The 21,384-nt window shown below is 27.0% G+C and overlaps 1 protein-coding gene across 1 annotated transcript; it reads left to right on the top strand.

The window, feature by feature from the left end:
• Positions 1-289: 289 nt before the first annotated feature.
• LOC113386648 (beta-1,4-galactosyltransferase galt-1-like) lies at positions 290-20,812 on the top strand. Its single transcript, XM_026624415.1, has 11 exons — positions 290-304; positions 663-913; positions 971-1,004; positions 5,589-5,738; positions 8,948-9,034; positions 10,823-10,927; positions 12,334-12,458; positions 13,320-13,397; positions 15,714-15,863; positions 16,387-16,540; positions 20,370-20,812. Exons 1-11 carry the CDS (start codon positions 290-292, stop codon positions 20,607-20,609), a joined length of 1,389 nt encoding a protein of 462 aa, XP_026480200.1. The 3' UTR covers positions 20,610-20,812.
• Positions 20,813-21,384: the final 572 nt, after the last annotated feature.

The raw sequence follows: 21,384 nt of genomic DNA, 5'->3' as shown, positions 1-21,384 counted from the left end.
ATGGTAACACTCGTGATACACACATTTATTAGTGTCAAGCATTATACACATTTATATATTGATAAATTATAAATTATATATTTATCATAGCATTAAAAATATGTGTAATATTTAACAACAATAATGTAATTGAAGTCGTACATCAAATATGACATCGGTTATGTCATAGTTGATCGGTTTGTCATTGTAATTAGCATTTAGAAATGATTAATAACTTCTATAATATTAGTCGCGCCTAAAGAAGTTTTACTTCAAAAAATCGGTCACATATTTGAATCCTGGTCAAATAATGCCGTTGGCACAGGTAAACCAATATGAATAAAAATTGGTTGAATTATATAATGTAATTAAATTTTGGAATAATTAGCTTCAATTTTAAGCACATGTCAGTGCACTATAATTATTATTTTTAAATTACAATATATGTTACAATTGCTAAATAATATGACATCTAGTAACATAAGCGAATAATGACATAAATATAAATAAAATTAATATAATTACAGACAATGATAAGTGAACAATAACATAAATATAAATAAATTTAATATAATTACAGACAATTTAAATGTGTTTGAGATATATCAATCCGAAACCGTAATGTTTAGATATAATTGATAACTTCAATGAACAGTTGAAAATTGTATCTAAATATGGTTTAGATAAATCCTGGACAGCTCCGAGACGTTTGGTCACCATACTTTAAGCTCACTAGTTTCTTCTACCAAGTCCCTGGATACCATAATATTTCTCATCATTTTCTTTCCAGATTCAAGTTCTACGTCTACTCCGCCTACTACGACCGTCGCGACAAGCGCTACGTCCGCATCATCGCCGCTACGAAGACGAGAGGGCCGGAGCGAGTGTGGTGCAGGCTGTTCTATCCGAGGGCGACGGCCAACAGATCGGGCGTGCCGGCGGTGCACACTTCCAGCAATAACTCATCGTCCACGTCGAATTACAATTCGAGCTACGTATCGTTGACTGTGCTGGCTAAGATAAAGGTAAGTGGAGATAGTAGATTTATGAATGGATCTGGAGTAAAATGTAAATTATTAACTTACAAGATAACCATCAGGTTTACTCTTCTGGGATTTTCATGAAACTTCGCATAGTTGTAGAGTTGGTGGTCAAACCGAACACCTTTAATTATTAGAGTCCTATGAGAAGCGGTTTAATTAAAAAAATTAAATATAAATTGATTAAAACTGCAAGAAACGCGCTAAGCTCTATGTCTACGCGCGTTGCGCTTTGTATATGTGTATCGAGATAGCCGAGTGGTTAGCGGCGATAACTCTCTGCTTTTTGCTCGAGGCCTAGGCTCACAGTCGCCAGTTCGAATCCCGCCAGAATATATATTTTTTTTTATTTATTTTTACATCTATTTGGTTAAATATTATAATAATAATTATTAATTTGTTACATGTACTACACAAATATGTGAAATTTATAAATATTAGATATTTATGAAAGCATTCTGAAAATAAATATATTTGCATTGCATATTGATAAAATAAAATAAAACATTTTTTTTATAAATGATATGTATTTAAACTAATCTACCAAAATATCAAACATAAATATATAATAATATAAAATAATATAAAATAAAAGCTTCAAGGCTTACAATTTGCCGGATGACATTTATCATAAAAGCATGAATGTTACATAGACGTAACACAGCAGCATTTTTAAAGTGTGCTCACTGCAATATATTTTTATGTTTTTCATGCTTTTATGTTAAATATCATCCAGCAAATTGTAAGCCTTGAAGTATAGGACTCTAATATTTAAAGGTGTTCGGTTTGACCACCAACTCTACAACTATGCAAAGTTTCATGAAAATCCCAGAAGAGTAAACCTGATGGTTACCTTGTTAGGGTAAGTTATTGTAATTGTCCAAAAATCGAAATTGAAAATTTTTGCATTTCTCGACGTTTTGAAGGTTTCTGAACATTTTGGCAAACCTCTGAAAACTAATGGATGTGTGTGTGTGTGTGGGTTTTGTGTGTCCGCATTTTGTAACTTGCTTTGTTTTGATAATTTTATGTGTTTTCTCGACTTTTCAAGTGATTCTGAAGCGAATGAGACAATTTTTTTGTAATTTATTTATTTTTGACAATCAGAAAATACAACAGTTTTCTATAAGTCATTGTGATGAATTACAATGTCAAATAAGAATCTTCTCCATTGAGAAGATCCCCTTGTAGATAATTAGCTAAGGCTATAATATATTTGGGGCCATTTCTTCTTTAGGCGCCTTGTTGGAATATGGTTAGTTATGTCTTGTATTGCTACGTTCGAGTGTTACTTAGCCGAGACAAAAGTTAGTAAAAATATTTAAGCGTTTGTTTTTTGTATAAAGAAGGAAATGCGTTTATGCACACCAAACAAGGTCTTTTGTCTGGATATGTCGCGCCCAATTCCTCCAGGGTTACCGACTAAAATCTCCGCATATGTTTCTCGATGTTTCAATTCATTCTGAATCGAATGAAACCAAATTTGGTAAAAATATGTACATATTTGTTTATTATGTTTAGTGAAAGAAATGCTTTTACGCATACCAGACTAGTTCTTTTGTCTGTATATCTTATTCCCACGGAAATCGACAAAAGTTTGTGTGTATTTATTTGAGCAGTTTTTCGACCTTTGATCGACGTTTTCTCAAAAACGGCTGGACCGATATCATAAATTTAAAAGCCATTCGATGTAACTCGATAAGGACTTACATTTGTCAGTTTTGCGTGTCGATCGGCCGAGCCCTTTCTACGTTATTATCAGAAAAGTGTAAATTTTTTTGCCCATGTTTTATCACGCAATCCAAAATCATAATTAACTCTTAGAAACAAAAAATCGATGAAACCTTTCATGTTGATAGATATCATGGTCTTAAAGGATATTCAGAAATATTGCTACAAGTCATTTAATTTTAAAAATTCATCAAAATTTGAAAAATAATATAATCAGAATTGTTGAAAGTTGATTTTGTGACTTGATAAGTCAAAATTTGAATTTCACATTTTTAAAAGCCATTAGAATAAATTTGATAAGGGGTGCAGTGATAAAGTTTGCGAGAAAATCGACCGATTGGTTTTGGAATTATCAAAAAAATAATTAAGCAGTTTACAAAACTTCTCTAGTTGTGTAAAAAATGACAATTTTAATTTAAATGATTGAATAATATAAAAGATTATGTACATGATATACATAGTCGTACCAGTTTTCCTTATAGCAGATGCTAATATTCCAGAAAATAATTTATTAAGTTTCTCAAAAAAACTGTTTCGACGTTTTTCATGAAACTTAACTAAGCGATAAAGTTCATGCTCTAAACAGTTCTACAAAAATTGGTTGAGTTATATAATGTAATTAAATTTTGGAATAATTAGCTCCAATTTTAAGCATATGTCTTTATACTATAATAAAAATAATTACAGATAATGTGTTTGATAGATTTTAATTGGAAATTGCGATGTTCAGATTTAGGTGAAAGCGAAAATTTTATTTTCGTAATAAACAAGTAAAAAAAGTAAGCAATTATCTAAATCTTAATTTCGGTTGATTGAATTATTACATTATTACCCCTTTAATTTTCAGCTTGTTAGCATATACTTGATTCATTGCAGTCGTTAACAAACTACTCTCTTCAAAGTAAAATTACATTTTAATACAATTTTCTTTTGACTAAAATATATAAATGAAATCTAGTCGTCGAACTCATCCGAGCGGATTATGCGGGACTCTCTTCTCTGTCCCGTCTATCAGGAGAGATTTTCCAGAGGAAATCTTTAGAAATACTGGCTTGTCAAAGAATATTATAAAGTATATATATATATATATATATATATATATATAATATTATATGTTCCTATATATAATATAGTTTCAAGCAATAAAGAGATTTAATAAGAAATAAAAATAAAGGACTAAAGCTCGTAGCAAATTTCCAATTAGTTGAAAGTAAAACAGATTATTTTCTTCAAAGTTTTATAGCGAAATTTTATTATTAATATGTATATATATATACACATATATATACAATTGTATATATATATATATATATATATATATATTATAAAATTTATAAAGAAATACACGATTTGTATACAAAAATTGATAATACAAATTTGAATTCTGTATCTATACATTAGGACACATTAAATTAAATGCAATCATATCCATTATTGAATTATATAATTTAAAATTATACTATATAATTTCATATTTCGAAATTTTAATTATATGAAACGATATTAATAAATTTAATTTGATTCCCGTTTTATTCATAGAATAATATGCAATAATTATTTTATTACATTCATTTGAGTAATTTATATGCACATAAACTGTTTTAATTTTCGGGAACAGTTTAGAATTTAATTAATATTTGAAATTATATATTCATAAATTTTTTAAATAAATTGCTGTTATTTTAGAAATGTATACTTGTCATCGGTGCGATTGTTATTATTTTATAAATGTTTTTATATTTGTTTCATCAAAAAGTATTAAAAAATTTTAGGTTTTCAAAATGTTGTGATGATTTTTTTTAAATATGAGGTTTTTCAAGGACCCAACTGTTCGACTAACTTTATTGACATATTTCATTATTAGAATTTTTCTTATTATTATGATTTTCACATTTTATGCATGAAGATATCAGAAAGGGTCTCCTTTCACTTGGTAGCAAATTACAGACATTTTAAATACCAATTTAAATTTATATCAAACACCCTTATAAAGATTTTAAATACCACTATTTTCTATATGATATCTGAACACAATATCATATTAAAAATATATATAAATCCACTTGGTAATTACACGAACCATTTTTTGCCAACCCAGCAATCAAAATCAACGGGCAATTTATATCTGTTGTTAAAATGCAATAAACCCATTATAAAAATATTAGAGTGAGAGCCAACGACTGTTCGCCATATGTTTGGACATATATTGTTTTGCATATTCATAATGGATAATGTTATGATGCACTTCGTGCAATTTCCACAATAGATTAAGGTCAGGCCTGAATGCACATAGCAACTATATCTATAGTTAAATATACTATAACTACTAGTAACTATACGAACTACATGCACAATGGTTGGACTAATGGATTGAATGAATATTTGATAAAATGTAATGACTTGGACACATTTGCAATAATGACGATTTGATAATGGGCTACCTGTTGACTTTGTAATTAATAATTAAACCAACAATTGACATTCATAACAACTAAAATTTGTTATCAAAAACTTGATTTCATTTTTTTCAAAATTAAAAAAAATTTAAGAATTATATCTTATATTTAAGAAATATGTTTAAAAAAAATAAAATCTCTTTTTATTTTTGAGGTTTTTAAATTATAGTACAGGAATTTCTAGCAATTAGCCTTAAGATCGATGACATGCACAACTAGTTTTCTTTATGACCGTAGATAAGTGGTTCGAGCTATGAACTTGTCATATGAGGTTCCAAGTTTGCTACAACTATTTCCATTTAAAAAATCGACAAAAAATATTTGTTTTTATTACTAATTATTACAAAGTATATTGCTAAATCAACATTTTATATTATTTCAGGTCATTCGAGAAAATTGGAACTTGAAGTATTCTGCGTGCTTCGTCCTTTGTCCTTTAAGAAAGGAAATTGGTCCTCCAGAAGTCGTATCAATTGTCAGCAGATTAAGAGCTGATCCGGCGCACTTGCTGAGGGTTAGAAATACAGATCAGGTTAGTAGGAAATTTTGATTTTGTAGAAAAATAATGTATATATATATATATATATATATATATATATCAGCGAATCTTCTTTTAATTACGTTCTCTTCAAAATATAAAATTTTTGTGTTGAAAAAATCTATATTATGAATTAAATTATTTATGTGCTCGGTTAACATGGTTTTGAATTGTTTGGGATTTTTGAGTTATTTTTGTTTTTGTCTTATATATATATATATATATATATATATATATATATATATTAGGGTGGTCCTTAAAATAATCATTTTCGAATTTCCTTGCTCCCAGGGGCTCAAATGGTTCCAAATTGATAAAAAACAATTCTCTGAAAGTTTTAGCTCTTGATATTAACGTTTAGATAGAGCGCAATTCAATCAAAGTTTGTATGGAAAGAGCATGGAAAAACATTTGAAAATTTAATAAAAATGTTTTAGGTATAACTTAGCGACAAATGAATGAGTTTTATTCAATCATTTGTTCGCTAAATTACATCTAAAAAACATTTTTAAAATTTTTGAAAATTTTTCCATGCTATTTCCATACAAAACTTTGATTGAATTGCGCTCTATCTAAACTTTAATATTAAGAGCTAAAACTTTCAGAGAATTGTTTTTTATCAATTTGGAACCATTTGAGCCCCTGGGAGCAAAGAAATTCGAAAATGACCATTTTAAGGACCACCCTAATATATATATATATATATATATATATATATCTTAAGTTTTTGCTGTATAAGACAAATGCCCCGGGTAATGTAGCAATATAAAGTGTAGTGTCGGACGCTGAAAACTTAATGCGATCCGAGAGGAAAATATAAGAAAATAGCCGTCGGGCAATTTATTATTTTCTATACACTATTATTACTTTTATTATGTTCACAGTGTCACTTACAATAATATAATATCATGAAATTTGAATTAAATTCAAAGAGCAACATTTGTTGCTTGTTGTTGGTCAATACAGTACAGATTGGTAGTCTTAGTTTTCCCAATCCATTAGCAAAACTACTATTGTAGGGATGATTAGGCAGAAAAATTCAGTATGTTATTTATTCATTCATTCATTCCTTGTTGTTCATCATGATGAGGAGTCATTCGTTTGTTCCAAGGGTTTCCTCACTATTATTTCTGGTCCCAAAAGCTTCGTTATTGCAGTGTTAATGGAGCAATATATTACGCAAGTCGTTGACGAGGAACGAGAAATAAATTTTGTGCTTCAAGTGTGGGATTGTAGTTCTCAAAATTATTAACTATGCGGTTTATTTACCAAAATTGAGGATATTTCGGTGATTAAATATATGTATATATTTACACTCAAATATATACATATTCACAGCTGATTATTTGTGAATTGTGAATTTACGGTAAGGGCAGTCGGAACCCAAGAAGAAAATTTTTTTATTGCGGCAAAATTTGAAAAGTTTTTCTTATTTACTATATTTACAACTATCCAGTTAAAGACATTTAGTAAATTTGCGGAATTTACAACTGTCAGCCATAATAGGGCATTGTATACTATAGTGACAACAAATAGTTGTTTTTCTATTAATACAAATAATATGAACAATATTTTAATGATAATAATATGAATTTAACAATTTTCTTATAAATATTTTTTTATAAATAATAACTAATTTATATCAATTTTTATCAGAAATTTAATTTATTCAGAAGTGATAAAAAATTCTATACCATATAATTTACAAATTCTTCTTAATAACATTTTTTATTCAAAGAAATATAACCTGTGCATAATGTATCAAATTAAATTTGAGAATTTATCAAATGAAATGAGACAGCATTTTCCTCAGTGCCCCAATGCAGCACAAATTTAAATCCGGTCCTGATTATAATTTATACAAAGATTTATATTACATATGTAATATGTAATGTCATATTCCTGATGATTTGTCTTTAGTATTTCTGTGTTCTTGAAAATAACTTGTCAATGAAATGTCAATCTCAAAAATTTACAAACATCATGGTTTTTGTATGTATCATTTTAATTTTTCCAAGCAACTCAAGTCACAAACTAAATCTTTTGAAATTTGTTTAAAATTTAATGATTGTGATTGACTGCATTTTTTAAATATTTTAAATACTTTAAACTGGTGGACAATTTTCATATCAAAAGATTCTTTACATATCATGAATTTTAAATATATTTCAGGATTATCATTTTTAGTAAGAATTTCAAATATTAATTTAGAAAATTTCTTCAAAATTAAACAATTTTAATAGAATGAATTTTTTCATTATTCAAAATTTTGGATAATTTTCATGTATGTTCAAAAAAAATACAATATACAATTACTTATACATTAATCATTTTTGAATACAGATTTCAAATTATATTTATAATTGAGAAAAACACAAAATTTCTCCAAGATCACAAAGTTTTTAAAAACTATTATTTTCATTATTTGAGATATTGGATATTTTTCATACATTGTCAAAAATTAATTAAATATACTATTGTTTATATATTTATCATCTTCAGATTTTAACAAACTCAAAATTAACTCAAATTTAATTCAAAATTTAACAATTTTAAAAAAATGATTTCTTTTTATTAATTAAAATATTGGATAATTTTCATATATGTTCAAAAAAAACACAATATATCATAACTTATATATTTATAATATTTTATATTTTAGTCCAGTAATTTTAGTAAGTTCATCTTGTATATTGACACCTAAAAGTTGTCTCAAAACCTACATATGTTGCGTACACCCTACCATATGTAGGTTTTGAGACAACTTTAAGGTGTCAATTACAAGTATTTACAGAGTTACAGTTGGGTATCTCAAATTCTGAAATTCTTACCTAACTTAAGCTTAAATGACTGGACTAATTGAAAAGAATCTTATTGCATCGACAGATCTGATTGAAAAATAATGAAAAATCTAGAAAATGAAAACATAACAAAATTTAAATATAAATTTTTATCATCCCCAAATGTTTTGAAACCTTTCCCTAAACCCTAGCAAAATTTATCCTCGATCCTTGAGGATTATTTATGTTTATGCATGGCTTTGCATGAATATGAATCATCATGCATAAGCAGTACCTGCTACCAGAACCAAAACGGCGTCCATTCCATGTGTATGGATGGAGAGAGAGAGAGAGTGCGCTTGAATAATTTTATTTTATGAATTTCGCATTTCGCATTTCAGTAATATTTATTGCGTTTTTCAGGATCCCGATTTTGCTAACCGCTCTGCCACGGATATTCCCAAGAAGATGGCAGTTTGTGTTAAGCCGTTCCATTATCACTACGATCAGGTAGGAAAAAAATATTAATAAATATTTATGATCAAATGAAATAGATTATTCAGTAGAACTTGGACAAGGGTCGATTATTTAAATGATGCCAAAATTATTTCTCCTATTGGGTAGAGTGGGGCTAAAAAGTCCACGGGTAAAAACGTCTAACCACCGATATTTCAAAAACATGTAAAGTCAAGAATTTTTTAAGAATATTTGAAAGTAGAGGGCAAAAGATTTACTATCAGCCATCACCTTGATTTTTACGACGTTGCTATCAGGAAATAAAATGCAATGTTTGAAAATCCACGACAAAAATATTTTCTGTCATTGTTTGTTTTTTTGGTTGTGAGCACTGTTGTTTAGTTTACGAGACCTCAGTATAATTTTTTTGAGTATATTTTATTTAATTATTTTATAAAATCTATTATTTATTTTAAGTTAGATTCAAAAGTTTTTCATATAACCCCTATACAAGGTTACACATGCGTAGGGTAAAAAGGACCAACTGAACCTTTACCCAGGCAAAGGTGTAAATAATAAAAATAGTAAATAAAAAAGTATAAGTTAATAAAAATAATTTTACAAGATGTGAGTTTATTAAACAGTTATTCCAAATCTATTGATGAATATTTCTGACGAAATACCAGATCGAGGTTGTATACAGAGTTATGTCTGTAAAAATGTAACCATGAAATTTATATTTTGCATTGGTTGAATAATACAGCTATTATTTTGTAAAACCTTTTTAAAATTTAAAATATGACATTGGACCTGTTTGCTCCCTGGCAGACCCTTTACATAAAGCCTATGGAGTAAAAAGGATCAGGTGATAAATTTCTGAAAAATATCAAAAAACATATTTTTACAATGATGATGTAGCTGGTAGTTTTACTGAACATAGTCAGATAGTTGTTTGTTTGATATGTGTTACTTGTTGTGATATAGTTGTTTAATTGGTACAAGTGAAATTGGACTTTAATGCCCCGTCCTACCATATTACTGAATACAACATATTACAAATACTTTTTATATTTACTTTTTTTATATTTTCTTTTCAACAGTCTTAACTTTTGTTGAATTCTATTTATCTATTATATAACAAGCGCGTTTTTGTGCAATTCCACAAATTAAGAAACGTCTTCTTTATGATCTGGTCTTTTCGGATTATTGGTGGTTTGCCAAAAACGTTTTTTTATTTGTCTTGAATAACTGTTATTACACGCTAGTAATATTTTTAGTCGTTTTTTGTCTAATAAATGAGTCTGGGGTCAAAGAAATTATTTGCGTTCAAGAAATAAATTAATTTTTGTAAAAGATAATACATCCCTTGATGAAGGAAGTGGATATTCTGGTTAGACATACATTTATTTTTATTTATTCTCATTTTTTTTAAATGACAAATATCCGGATTTGGTGATGAACATAATTCCTATAGAAGAGAAGTTTATAAAAAAGACTCCGTAAAAATTTTAAGTAAATAAGTCTAGTAAAAGTTTAGAAATCATGTGTTTTGTATTGAGAATACATTTTGGAGTTTTGTGGTCAAATTGCTATATCTCCAGGAATAATATAAATTTTGAAAAATCCTTTTGTACACACAGTCTTGAATGGTTAAACTTTGAAAATATGAAAAATATCGATTTCTTGAAATTTCTAGACCAGATGACCCCTTTAAGACAAGCTGTTAATTATTTTATTATGATGTTATTTTATTATGGGCATTTTTATATTTTTATGACTCTATTGTCCTCCAAGTTTGATATTTTTCTGGTTGTAAATTAATTTTCTGAATGCTATTTTCAGTCACTAAATATACTAGAATTTTTGGAACTGTATTCGATAATGGGCATCGATCATTTCTTCATGTACAAACACACTTTGGGCGAACACGTCTCATGTTTACTAAAGGTAAGTTAATTATATTAAAATTTCTATAAATAGTTATCATAATTATGAATATGCCACCAGATGGTTTCATGAGAAAGATGAAGAAATTTTTTGTTTGTTTTATATTTGAAAAGAAAAAATTTAATTTTGTTACACAACAGTAATGAATTTATTTCGATTACAAAAATGAAGTGATTTTTAGTTGAACTTCTCTAATAAGAAGTAAATGAAAGTGCATCCGCAAATTATCCGTTTCATTGAAGTGCTCATTTGGTAAACCACATTTTTTGTCTTTTGGTCTGACTTCAACACAAACAAAGCGTACTGTTTTCCAACTCGTGAACAGGCAACGTATAACTGCCCAAGTGAAAAACAATGATTTTCTAAATAATCTATTTAAAATTTATCCTGCTATACTAAGCGATTGACCTTGCGACTTGTTATTACAAACGCAAGGCGAACTGGAAATTGCAGTCATTTGCAGTCAAACGGAAGACCAGTCGGAATCATTGGTATGTCACCAAATCGCCTGCAATTTTTGATTAAATGGTGAAATTCAGTGCGTGTACATCATTATTCTTTGCGGCAAGAATTGCTCGTTGACTTAGCCAAGCATAATTCTAATAATTCTCACTAATGTCATTACTCGAAAATTTAATTACGGTGCGTGAAGTTCCAGCAATTTGCATTAAGGCACGATGCACCACTAATTTTCTTAGCTATAAGCCTTGCCGAGCCCGAGACCTTTCCAACGAATTGTCGAAATCGATTCGTGCATTCTGGAGTTATATCGTCAGGAAGGAAAGCCCGACTTATTTTTAAATATATGTAGATTAATTACATGAATTTATTGTACTACATTTCCTTCTAATTTCTCTTATAATTGATTCGACCTAATAATACCTAACCATATTTTCAATTTACATGCAAAAAATATTCAATTTTTCTCTAATATTCAATTATCATGCCAGAATAAAAACATCTTCACAAATTTGAAAAGTTTGACGCAGCAAACTTTCTTTTTAATTTGTCATTTGCCCACGAAGATGTATAATTCCAAATCAGGAAAAAATTAAACTTTTCTGAATGATTTGAATAATAAGGAATTTTCATGTAGCCGAGTTTTATATAAAGTTTTTCGCTTTTATAGGAAGTTTTTTTGTCAAACATTAAACGGAATCAGAAATGGATATAGGAAATGATGGAAACTCAGAGAAATATGTTTTAAACTAGAAATGATACTTTGTACAAATCATTCAATATGATACAGAATTAATGAATACAAAGTTAAAGCACGACTGTGTTCTTTTATTGTGTATTTTGAGAACCAATCCAGATATCATGTTGGGACTATTATAGAATTTTATCTATTTATTATTTTGTTATATTTTTAAGATTATTTGTTTATGATTTGATTTCTTTTATAGGACTACGAAGCTTCTGGCAGACTGACAATGATGCCATGGGATTTGAATATGTTGTCCCAGAAGGAAATCAGGACCGAATGCCAGTTTGCAGCTTTCAATGATTGCCTATACAGGGCAATGTATAGGTAAAATATTTTAAATTTTTTTTTTTTTTTCAAGATATTAAAAATGATTCTGATTCAGGTAATATATTTTTCCAATTTTTTTTTCAAAATATTAAAAATGATTCTGATTTTAATTTTAATTCTAACTTAAATTCTAAAGCTCACTTATATACTTGAAATAAATAACTTTAACTTTTTAATTCAGTTTTTAAGGTAAGGACCTTCATTTGAACTAGGTTAGATTAAGTTTTATTTATTTTTACTTTTTATGTTTAAACATGTATGAACGTCGTCGTACAATTTTTTAAGCTGTTACAAATTGTATATAAAATGCGAATAATGAAAGTTTCAGTTTACTTTTATTTTGTATTTGAATTTTAATATAAATTTTATACATCTCAGACAGACTGAAGTGCCTAGTATGATAGATCGTACAAAATATCTATACAATAGTATATATTTATTTTCTACATGCCATTATTATATATATATATATATATATATGTATAATATGGTCATTACAACGTTTATAATATGATCATTACAACATTTATAAAGTTCCAAAAATTTATTTTAAATCACGATACCATGCACCATTAGTTTCTTTTTGTATTATCTTGAAGATTGTTTATACAGATAAATATTTACAATTTTCTTAAAAAACATCTTGTGTAAAATTTGGCATTTTATGTCTTATAAATAAACTCAGAAGCTTTAAAATTATTTATATTTCCAAGTGTCCCTGAAAAATTACATTTTGTTGGGTTTTATTTTTTTCTCTGTACTATACATTGTTTTTTATTTATTCTATAAGTTTGGAAAATAAATATTTTTTTAGAGACTTAAAAATTATATTTTTATTCAAATAATTGTATATTTCAGGTATTCTCATGTGGCGCTTGTTGATTTGGATGAATTTATCATCCCTAACCACAACTACACCCTGTTCGATATGTTGAAGTAAGTAAAAAAAGTTTTATTATTATTTATATTACCAAGCTTAATATGGATATTTTCTAATTTATTATGCCTTAGGGGCCCAAATGCTTCCAAATTAATAAAAAAAAATCTCTGAAACGTTTAGCTCCTAATATTAACTTTATAGGATAATCCGCACTCCAACCAAAGTTTTTTATGGAAATAAATGGGTAAAATTTCATTTGTTTTTTAGGATTTTATAACTGAGCGACAAGTGGCTGAAAGTTCTGAGAGTAACATTGTATTTGTATATTTTGATCATAAATACAAAAATTATAACAGAAATTTGATTAATATTAAAAGCTAAAATTTTCAGGAATTTTTTAATCAATTTGGGAGCATTCAAAGACCACCCTAATATATATGTATATACAAAAAAATATCACAAATTTTAATTGCCTTAGAAACTAGACTTAAATCAACAAGTCTTATAAACTAAACTTCATCTGGTATCTGGTATTGCTGGCAGTAATAATATAGTAAATCATAGTACTTTTAGTAACTACATTAATTAATGAATAAGATTTTTAACAAACAGGAGATCACTTGATGGTTGTCCTATCTATTTTTAATGTATTTCATATTAGAAGGCAACTTAATGGTTTTCTTGTCTGTTTTTGGCTTAATTTATATTTGAAGGCAACCCAATGGTAGACAGATTTATTTTCAATATATTTTATTTCCAACTATAATATAATTTTCAAAGAAGCACTACTTGATCTCAGGTTGTCGCGAAAATGACAATTTTCTGAGTCTAATGCACTTTCTTGCTCAAGAGGCTAAAAATTCAAAAAACATAAATTTTGGATAATTTTTTTTTTAATCTAAAATCTAGTATTATCAGAATTTTAATTAAAATTTAATCAAAATTTTGAAGTAATATTAATAATAACATTATTAGCACTTTGCCATTAGATTGTAATACTAGAGCTTTTTATTTCAAATAAATAGAAAATAAGTTTTATTGTAATATGAGGAATAGCTAAATTACAACTATAATAATGATACAATAATTTTATAATGAATTATTTAAATTTTTTTTATTTACAATATTCATTACAACTGCTGAATAATATAACATCTGATAACAATAATGAACAATAAGATAAATATAAATAAAATATTTAGATGTGCAGAAAGAAATTCGACGGAGTGGAAATATTTTCATCCCAACGAAGGGAATAAAGACAAAAATAAGTAAATATATAGTATAATTTTATATATATTTATATACACGAAATGAAACAAAAGTTTGAGTTTTTTCAAGTATCTTTTTTATTATAAAATTAACAGAAAATAAACTTATGATGGCTCTTTTGTCTGAAAAACCATCTACTTGAGGTTCCATCTAGAACCGTCAATTTTTTCAAAAAAAATCATACAACAAATACTAAAATGATGAAATAATGGCAGATTAGTTTCTGAAATCTCTCTTATAATAATGAATTCTATAAAAATAAAATAAAGAATTATAACGTGATGATACAAAAATTTGTGGAAGTAATGTCTAAAAAGTATTATTTTTTTATTCATTATTATTATTTTATTAAAGATTTTTACAAGAAATAATTACTTATATGGCAATATTTCAATTATTTAGTGAAACTAATTCATTTAATATCTAAAATATTTATTATTTTTATTTTAATATTATATCAAAACATTCACAGCTCCACAAAGTATGAAAACACAGAAATCTCGAAGAATTCCAACTATGCAATATTTAAAATATTTGATGTAATTTATAGGATTATGCAGAGGTAAAATAAATTCTATTTGTAATATAAATTATTTAATTGGGGAATTATAAAACAAAATTTTACTTAAACAATAAATTTTTCCTATTTTTTTTCTAAAAACCAACCATCATTTTTATGTACGTTTTTGAAGAAACTGAAATCAAATTTCAGTTTTTATTTAAATATGAGATTCACAAGAAGATCATTTTTTCATAAAACTTTCAATATGAAGAATTATAAGCGGGAAAATATATCTGATGAAGTCAAAACCGAATTCAGGTAAAAACGTTATTCACTTGGTCAATATGAACAAATTAATAAATTAAAATTTTCAGCAAAATGTTTAAAAAAATTACAAAAATGTTTTGTAAACATTGATCAATGGTTTACATTGTGGTTTATTTCTTGATTTATAGACACTTTATTTTGATACTAAAATTCTGGTTGTATGAGTAATTAATAAAAGGTATTTGTTTATATATTTAGACAACATATATGAATCTATGTTATGTATTAATTGGTAGATTTTTAATTAAAAATATAAATTTTATTTTTGCAGATGGTTGCAGAAGAGACTTAACACGTGGTCGACGGGGTCATTTTCCTTCCAAAATGCCTTTTTTTACCTCCAATGGGGAGATGATCCTTCAGTTTACAATACTATAGATAGAGTAGAAACTGGACTGATAACCAGCAGAAAAACTAGAAGGTAATAAAAATTTAAATTACATTTTTGGGCTTGAATACAAATTCTTGTTAACATACTTTTTTATTATAGTATAACTAAAATCTTACAAAAATATAACTAATTCTCAGTGGATTGTAACTAGATTCCACTTTGACTTGATTCTAACTTGATCCCAAATTCTAATTCTAAGTGGATTCATACTAGATTCTAACTAGACTGACTTGTAACTTTCAAAACTGAAGCAAACTGACGTAATTATTTTCTAGCTAGTTTCCGACTTTTTTATATAAATAAAATATAACTAATTCTAAGTAGATTCTAGCAACTGGATTTCGACTTGAGTATAATTAAAATTTTATTACAATGTTTACAAAAAATGTAATTCTATGTAGATTCTATCTAGATTCTGAGCAGACTTGATTTCAACTTGATTCACATTTTCGTAGTGGTTTAAAAAAAGGATGTGTAAATTCCAACAAATTTCTAACTGATTTCTAACTCCATTCTTTAAATTCTCAATAAAGTTTTCTTTTTCCTTTTTTAGAAGAGCGAAACTTCATCCACACAAACAAAGGTCAAAATACATTTGCAGACCAGAAGTGGTCGTCGAGGCTGGTAATCATTTTGTATGGGAATTTATTCCTGGACATGGTACATTAAATGTTCCATCTGATGCTGCTATACTACATCATTACAGAGTAAGTTAATAGTAAAAAAAAAATTAGTGTAATCTTACTTGAAGGAACGTAAACATGCAAAAACGTAAGAAAACGTAAAAATACATTAATATTACATTACATTTATATTGAATTAGATTTAATTTAATATTAATAAGATTTTTTACAAAGTAACTGTGCATCTTCAATTGAAATGGAAAGCAAAGCATTTAAATAGTATATAATTTTTATTTAGAAAAAAATAAACAACATGAATTAACAAGAAAGATTTATAATACAGTCAGAATATAGAAAAGCCTCTTTAATGTTATCACAAATAATATTATTTAAAATGTACTTATTATTTTAATTTACAGTTTCTACTAAATTTTAGGAAATTTTTTATAATTCTGAATAGTGCAAAAAAATATTTTACTCGAAATGAAAATTTAAAATTATTTGAAGAAAAGTAAAAAATGTTCTAGATCCATATAATGCAAATTACCAAAATACTAAAGTCCGAATTTCAACTGCGATTTGTGCGAAATTTCAATATCCAAGTATATATAACAGTTTGTACTAAATTTTATTAAATTTTGTTTAGTTTTTACAGGTATGAATAAATTATAATATCCGGTTTAAAAATTATGAGTTATATGAAGGAAAGCAAAAAAAATGTTTTGAATCCACATAGTGCATTCTATCAAAATACTAAAGTCCGCATTTCGACTACAAATTGTGCAAAATTTCGATATCCAAGTGTATATAACAGTTTATACTTAATTTTAGTAAATTTTATCTAGTTTTTACTGGTAGAAATAAATTATAATATCCGGAATGAAAATTAAAAGTTATTTGAAGAAAAGTAAAAAAAATATTCTAAATCCATATAGTGCATTTTATCAAAATACTAAAGTCCGCATTTCATCTACGAATTGTGCAAAATTTTAATATCCAAGGGTTTATAATAGTTTGTACTCGATGTTAGTAAATTTTATCTAGTTATGAATAGTGCAAGAAATTTTACTATCCGTAATAACAATTTAATTTTTTTAAGAAAAGTAATAAAATGTTCTAAATCCATATATTGCATTTTATCAAAATACTAAAGTCCGCATTTCGACTACAAATTGTGCAAAATTTCAATATCCAAGTGTATATAACAGTTTATACTAAATTTTAGTAAATTTTATCTAGTTTTTACTGGTAGAAATAAATTATAATAATCGGAATGAAAATTAAAAGTTATTTAAATAGTAGTCAAAAAATGTTCTGAATTTATATATAGCATTTTATCAAAATACTAAAGGCCGTATTTCAACTATGAATAATACAAAATTTTAATATCCAAGGATATATATATAACAGTTTGTACTAGATTTTAGTAAATTTTATCTAGTTTTTACTGATATAAACAAATTATAATGTCTGAAATGAAAATTAAAAGTTATTTGAAGAAAAGTAAAAAAAAAAATTCTATATCCGCATTTTAACTACGAATTGTGCAAAATTTAGTTCTTACTGAAGTAAACAAATTGTAATGTCTGGTATGAAAATTTCAAAGTATTTGAAGGAAGGCAAAAAAATGTTCTGAATCCATAGAGTGCATATTATCAAAATACGAAAAATCGCATTTCAACTACGAATTATTTAAAATTTCAATATCCAAGTGTATATAACAGATTGTACTAGATTTTAGTCAATTTTATCTAGTTTTCACTTATGTAAAAAATTATACTATCTGGAATGCAAATTTCCATATAGTTCATTTTATCAAAAGTCCGCATTTTAACTATTAGTTATGCAAAGTTTTAAAATTCAATTTGTACATAATTTTAGTAAATTTTATTTAGTTTTGCCTGATGTAAAAAAATATATTATTATTTTCAATATCCGTAATGAAAATTTGAAGTTATTTGACAAATAATGAAAAATATTCTAAATCCATATATTATATATAGCAACCCTTCATATGACTATCTCTGAAATTTGCAACCAATGGTATCACAACCAATCAAAAATGTCCACGATGCTAAGGACAAGGTATAAAACCTGGAATTCTTACCAAATTTATTTCACTTGTATTTTGCCATTGAGGAAGGAAACAATAACATCACGTAGTGTAAATGTACGAATAAGTATTTAAAATTATATCAACCTGTGTTTACTTTCCTACATAATACCTACGATGCATTTCGACTACGGTTTGTTCAGAATTTCAAAATCCAAGTGTAAGTAACAATTTTTACTAAATTTTAGTAAATTTTATTTAGTTTTTGCTGATATGTCTTGAACAAAGTGATCAAAAAAAAAATTTTTAATTTGAAAATTTGCTTCATTGTCTTATATACATGTATGTGTATACATGATTTTTACATGAAGATCTTATCAAATTTTTTAAGGTATTCAACAAAAAAGTTAAAAAAAAAAATGACTAAAATTGCTAAATATGTTTCAACAAATTTTATTGAATGTTTCATTATGTAAGTGAATATAACAATTTAGTAAATTTTTCTAGATTATACTAATTTATACAAATTAAAATGTAACTAGTAGTGCATAGCATCGTGCGTTAAGACAAATTGCTGGAGAATCTTGAATTTTTTTTTGATCATTTTTCAACTTTTTGAAATCATTTAAATATTGACAAAATTGCTTCGAAAATACTGATATATTTAAAAAACTTGGAAAATTTTTGAAAGTGATTTTTTTTGTGAATATCTTGAATTTTGAAATTTATCTAAAATTTTCAATACATATTAATGCTAGTTGATCTATACTTCCGAAAATAAATGGCATTTTGAACTTTTTGCGTCATGTTTTCCGAAACCGGTAGACCTGCCTTAGCAAAAATTTAATCAACTCTTTATTACGTCAATACAAGTGGAATGTTTCTTGAATCATTCAAATCGGATGCTCCGTTCTCTCACAAACTCAATTGCCATTTTCTGCACTTTCTGCTCGGTATCTCCGAAACGGCTGGTCCAACTTCTGCCAAAAATTAATCACATTTTATTAGCAATAGGCTTCGATTGCTTTTTGACTAATTCAAATCGGTTGCTTCGTGCTCCTGAAAACGTGGACGAAAAACTATATCCATACATATACATGTGGGGGTTATCCTTAATGTGGACATTTTCGAATTTCCTTGCTTCTAAGGGCTCAAATGGGACCAAATTGATAAAAAACTATTTTCTGAAAGTTTTAGCTATTAATATTGTATTTTTAGATAGTGCGCAATTCAATCAGTTTTGTATGGAAATACCATGAAAAATTTTTCAAAAATTCTGCAGAGCGTCAAATTTTCAATAAAAAATGACAAATTTTCACTTTTAATTAGTTTGTCGCTAAGTTATACCTAAAGTTTTTTTTTAATTTTCAAAACTTTTTCCATGCTATTTTCATACGAAGTTTGATTGAATGGCGCACTATCTAAAAGTTAATATTGAGAGCTAAAACTTTTAGAGAATTGTTTTTTATCAATTTGGAATCATTTGAGCCCTTGAAAGCAATGAAATTCGAAAATGTCCATATAAAAGACCACCCTAATATACATACAATTCATTGCTCAAAATGCTCAGAAACCTCTGAAACGTATAGATATGCAAAAATTTTCATTTTCGGGAAGTTAATAAATATTGCAAATGTATGTTCCTCGATGACCACAAATTCATTACAAACTGATTACATAACATACACAATATCATGTTTACATCAGGTACTTTTGCAAAAGAATTTACCACCGAGTTGCTGGTAGATTGTTCTGAATCAGTGCCGGATTGTAAGGGTTAAAATAAGATTGCCAATATCTTGAGGACCCCAATTTTCGTGTACATGAATATAGATCTTAACTTTTTATTATTTTTTTTAGGTTTGTGAATTTGGTGGAGACGATTGCATCAAAACAACGTCGGCAGTCGACCAGACAGCCTACAAATACAAACCCGAATTAATCGAGAGAGTTGGCAGAAAATACAACACCATGAAGGACGTCTGCCAACTTCCAGATTTACCTCCATTGCCGACACCTCCGCCAGTGAAAAAGAAGAAGAAATTAATTATCGTGAATAAATCGAAATTGGACAATGGCAAAATTAAGCAAGTCATATGATAGCAGACTTTTGAAGCAGCTTTGGTGACGTAAAAAGTGAGCGAAATTTTTGGTGGTGGAATTTTGTAAATATTAACAAATGGTGGTGGGTGAAAATTACTAACAAATGTGTAACTGAGACAAAATGTATATATTGATGGTATAAACTTTGTTATAAACTATTGACAATTTTTAATAGATTATACGGAATTGCACAATTTCTAATAACGACTATGAAATTTTATTGATGAGAAAGAAATGTTCACATTTTAATCATAAATTTATTTGTGAAAATTTTGAACTGGTACTTTTTTCTGTATATTTGTAGTCAAATGATGAATGATGATTTTTTTTTAACTTACCGAAGAAGAAATTTATATATTGTAATATTTGCAAAAAAATCCGATTTGCTGATTTCATGTTTTCTCCAAGTTTTAAGTCATTCTGAAGCGATTGAGACCTAATTTGGAGAAAGTGTGTGTGTATGTGACTCGATTTTTGACCTTCGTCGATGTTTGCACAAAAAACGGCTGAACCGATTTCAATTTTTTTGCATATCTTTAATACCGATCAAAATATACAGTATATATTTAAGACAATATGCTTGTCTTTATACCTTTGAAAACTTCATATCCAATGAGATCTTTTTTTTTTTTAATTTTTATGGCCATTTTTTTATTCTTCGAATATATGTTTTTGTCCTGCTATTTTCTTGTGATCTTCTTTACTTATTTTTACTTCAAGTGATTCGATGTTTTTAAAGATTCAAAAATTGTTAAAAAAGATATTGGTTTAG

The sequence above is a fragment of the Ctenocephalides felis genome, unplaced genomic scaffold, assembly GCF_003426905.1.
Source record: "Ctenocephalides felis isolate EL2017-DRISC unplaced genomic scaffold, ASM342690v1 CF-g0.4_SCAFFOLD_03571, whole genome shotgun sequence".
NCBI lineage: Eukaryota > Metazoa > Arthropoda > Insecta > Siphonaptera > Pulicidae > Ctenocephalides > Ctenocephalides felis.
This window is presented reverse-complemented; position numbering and strand designations above follow the sequence as displayed.

Bases quoted from the DNA above. Each gene is read 5' to 3' on its own strand.
- LOC113386648 (XM_026624415.1), top strand. The intron at 12,459-13,319 runs GTAAAATATTTT...TGTATATTTCAG, and splicing joins CTATACAGGGCAATGTATAG to GTATTCTCATGTGGCGCTTG. The intron at 16,541-20,369 runs GTAAGTTAATAG...TATTTTTTTTAG, and splicing joins CTATACTACATCATTACAGA to GTTTGTGAATTTGGTGGAGA.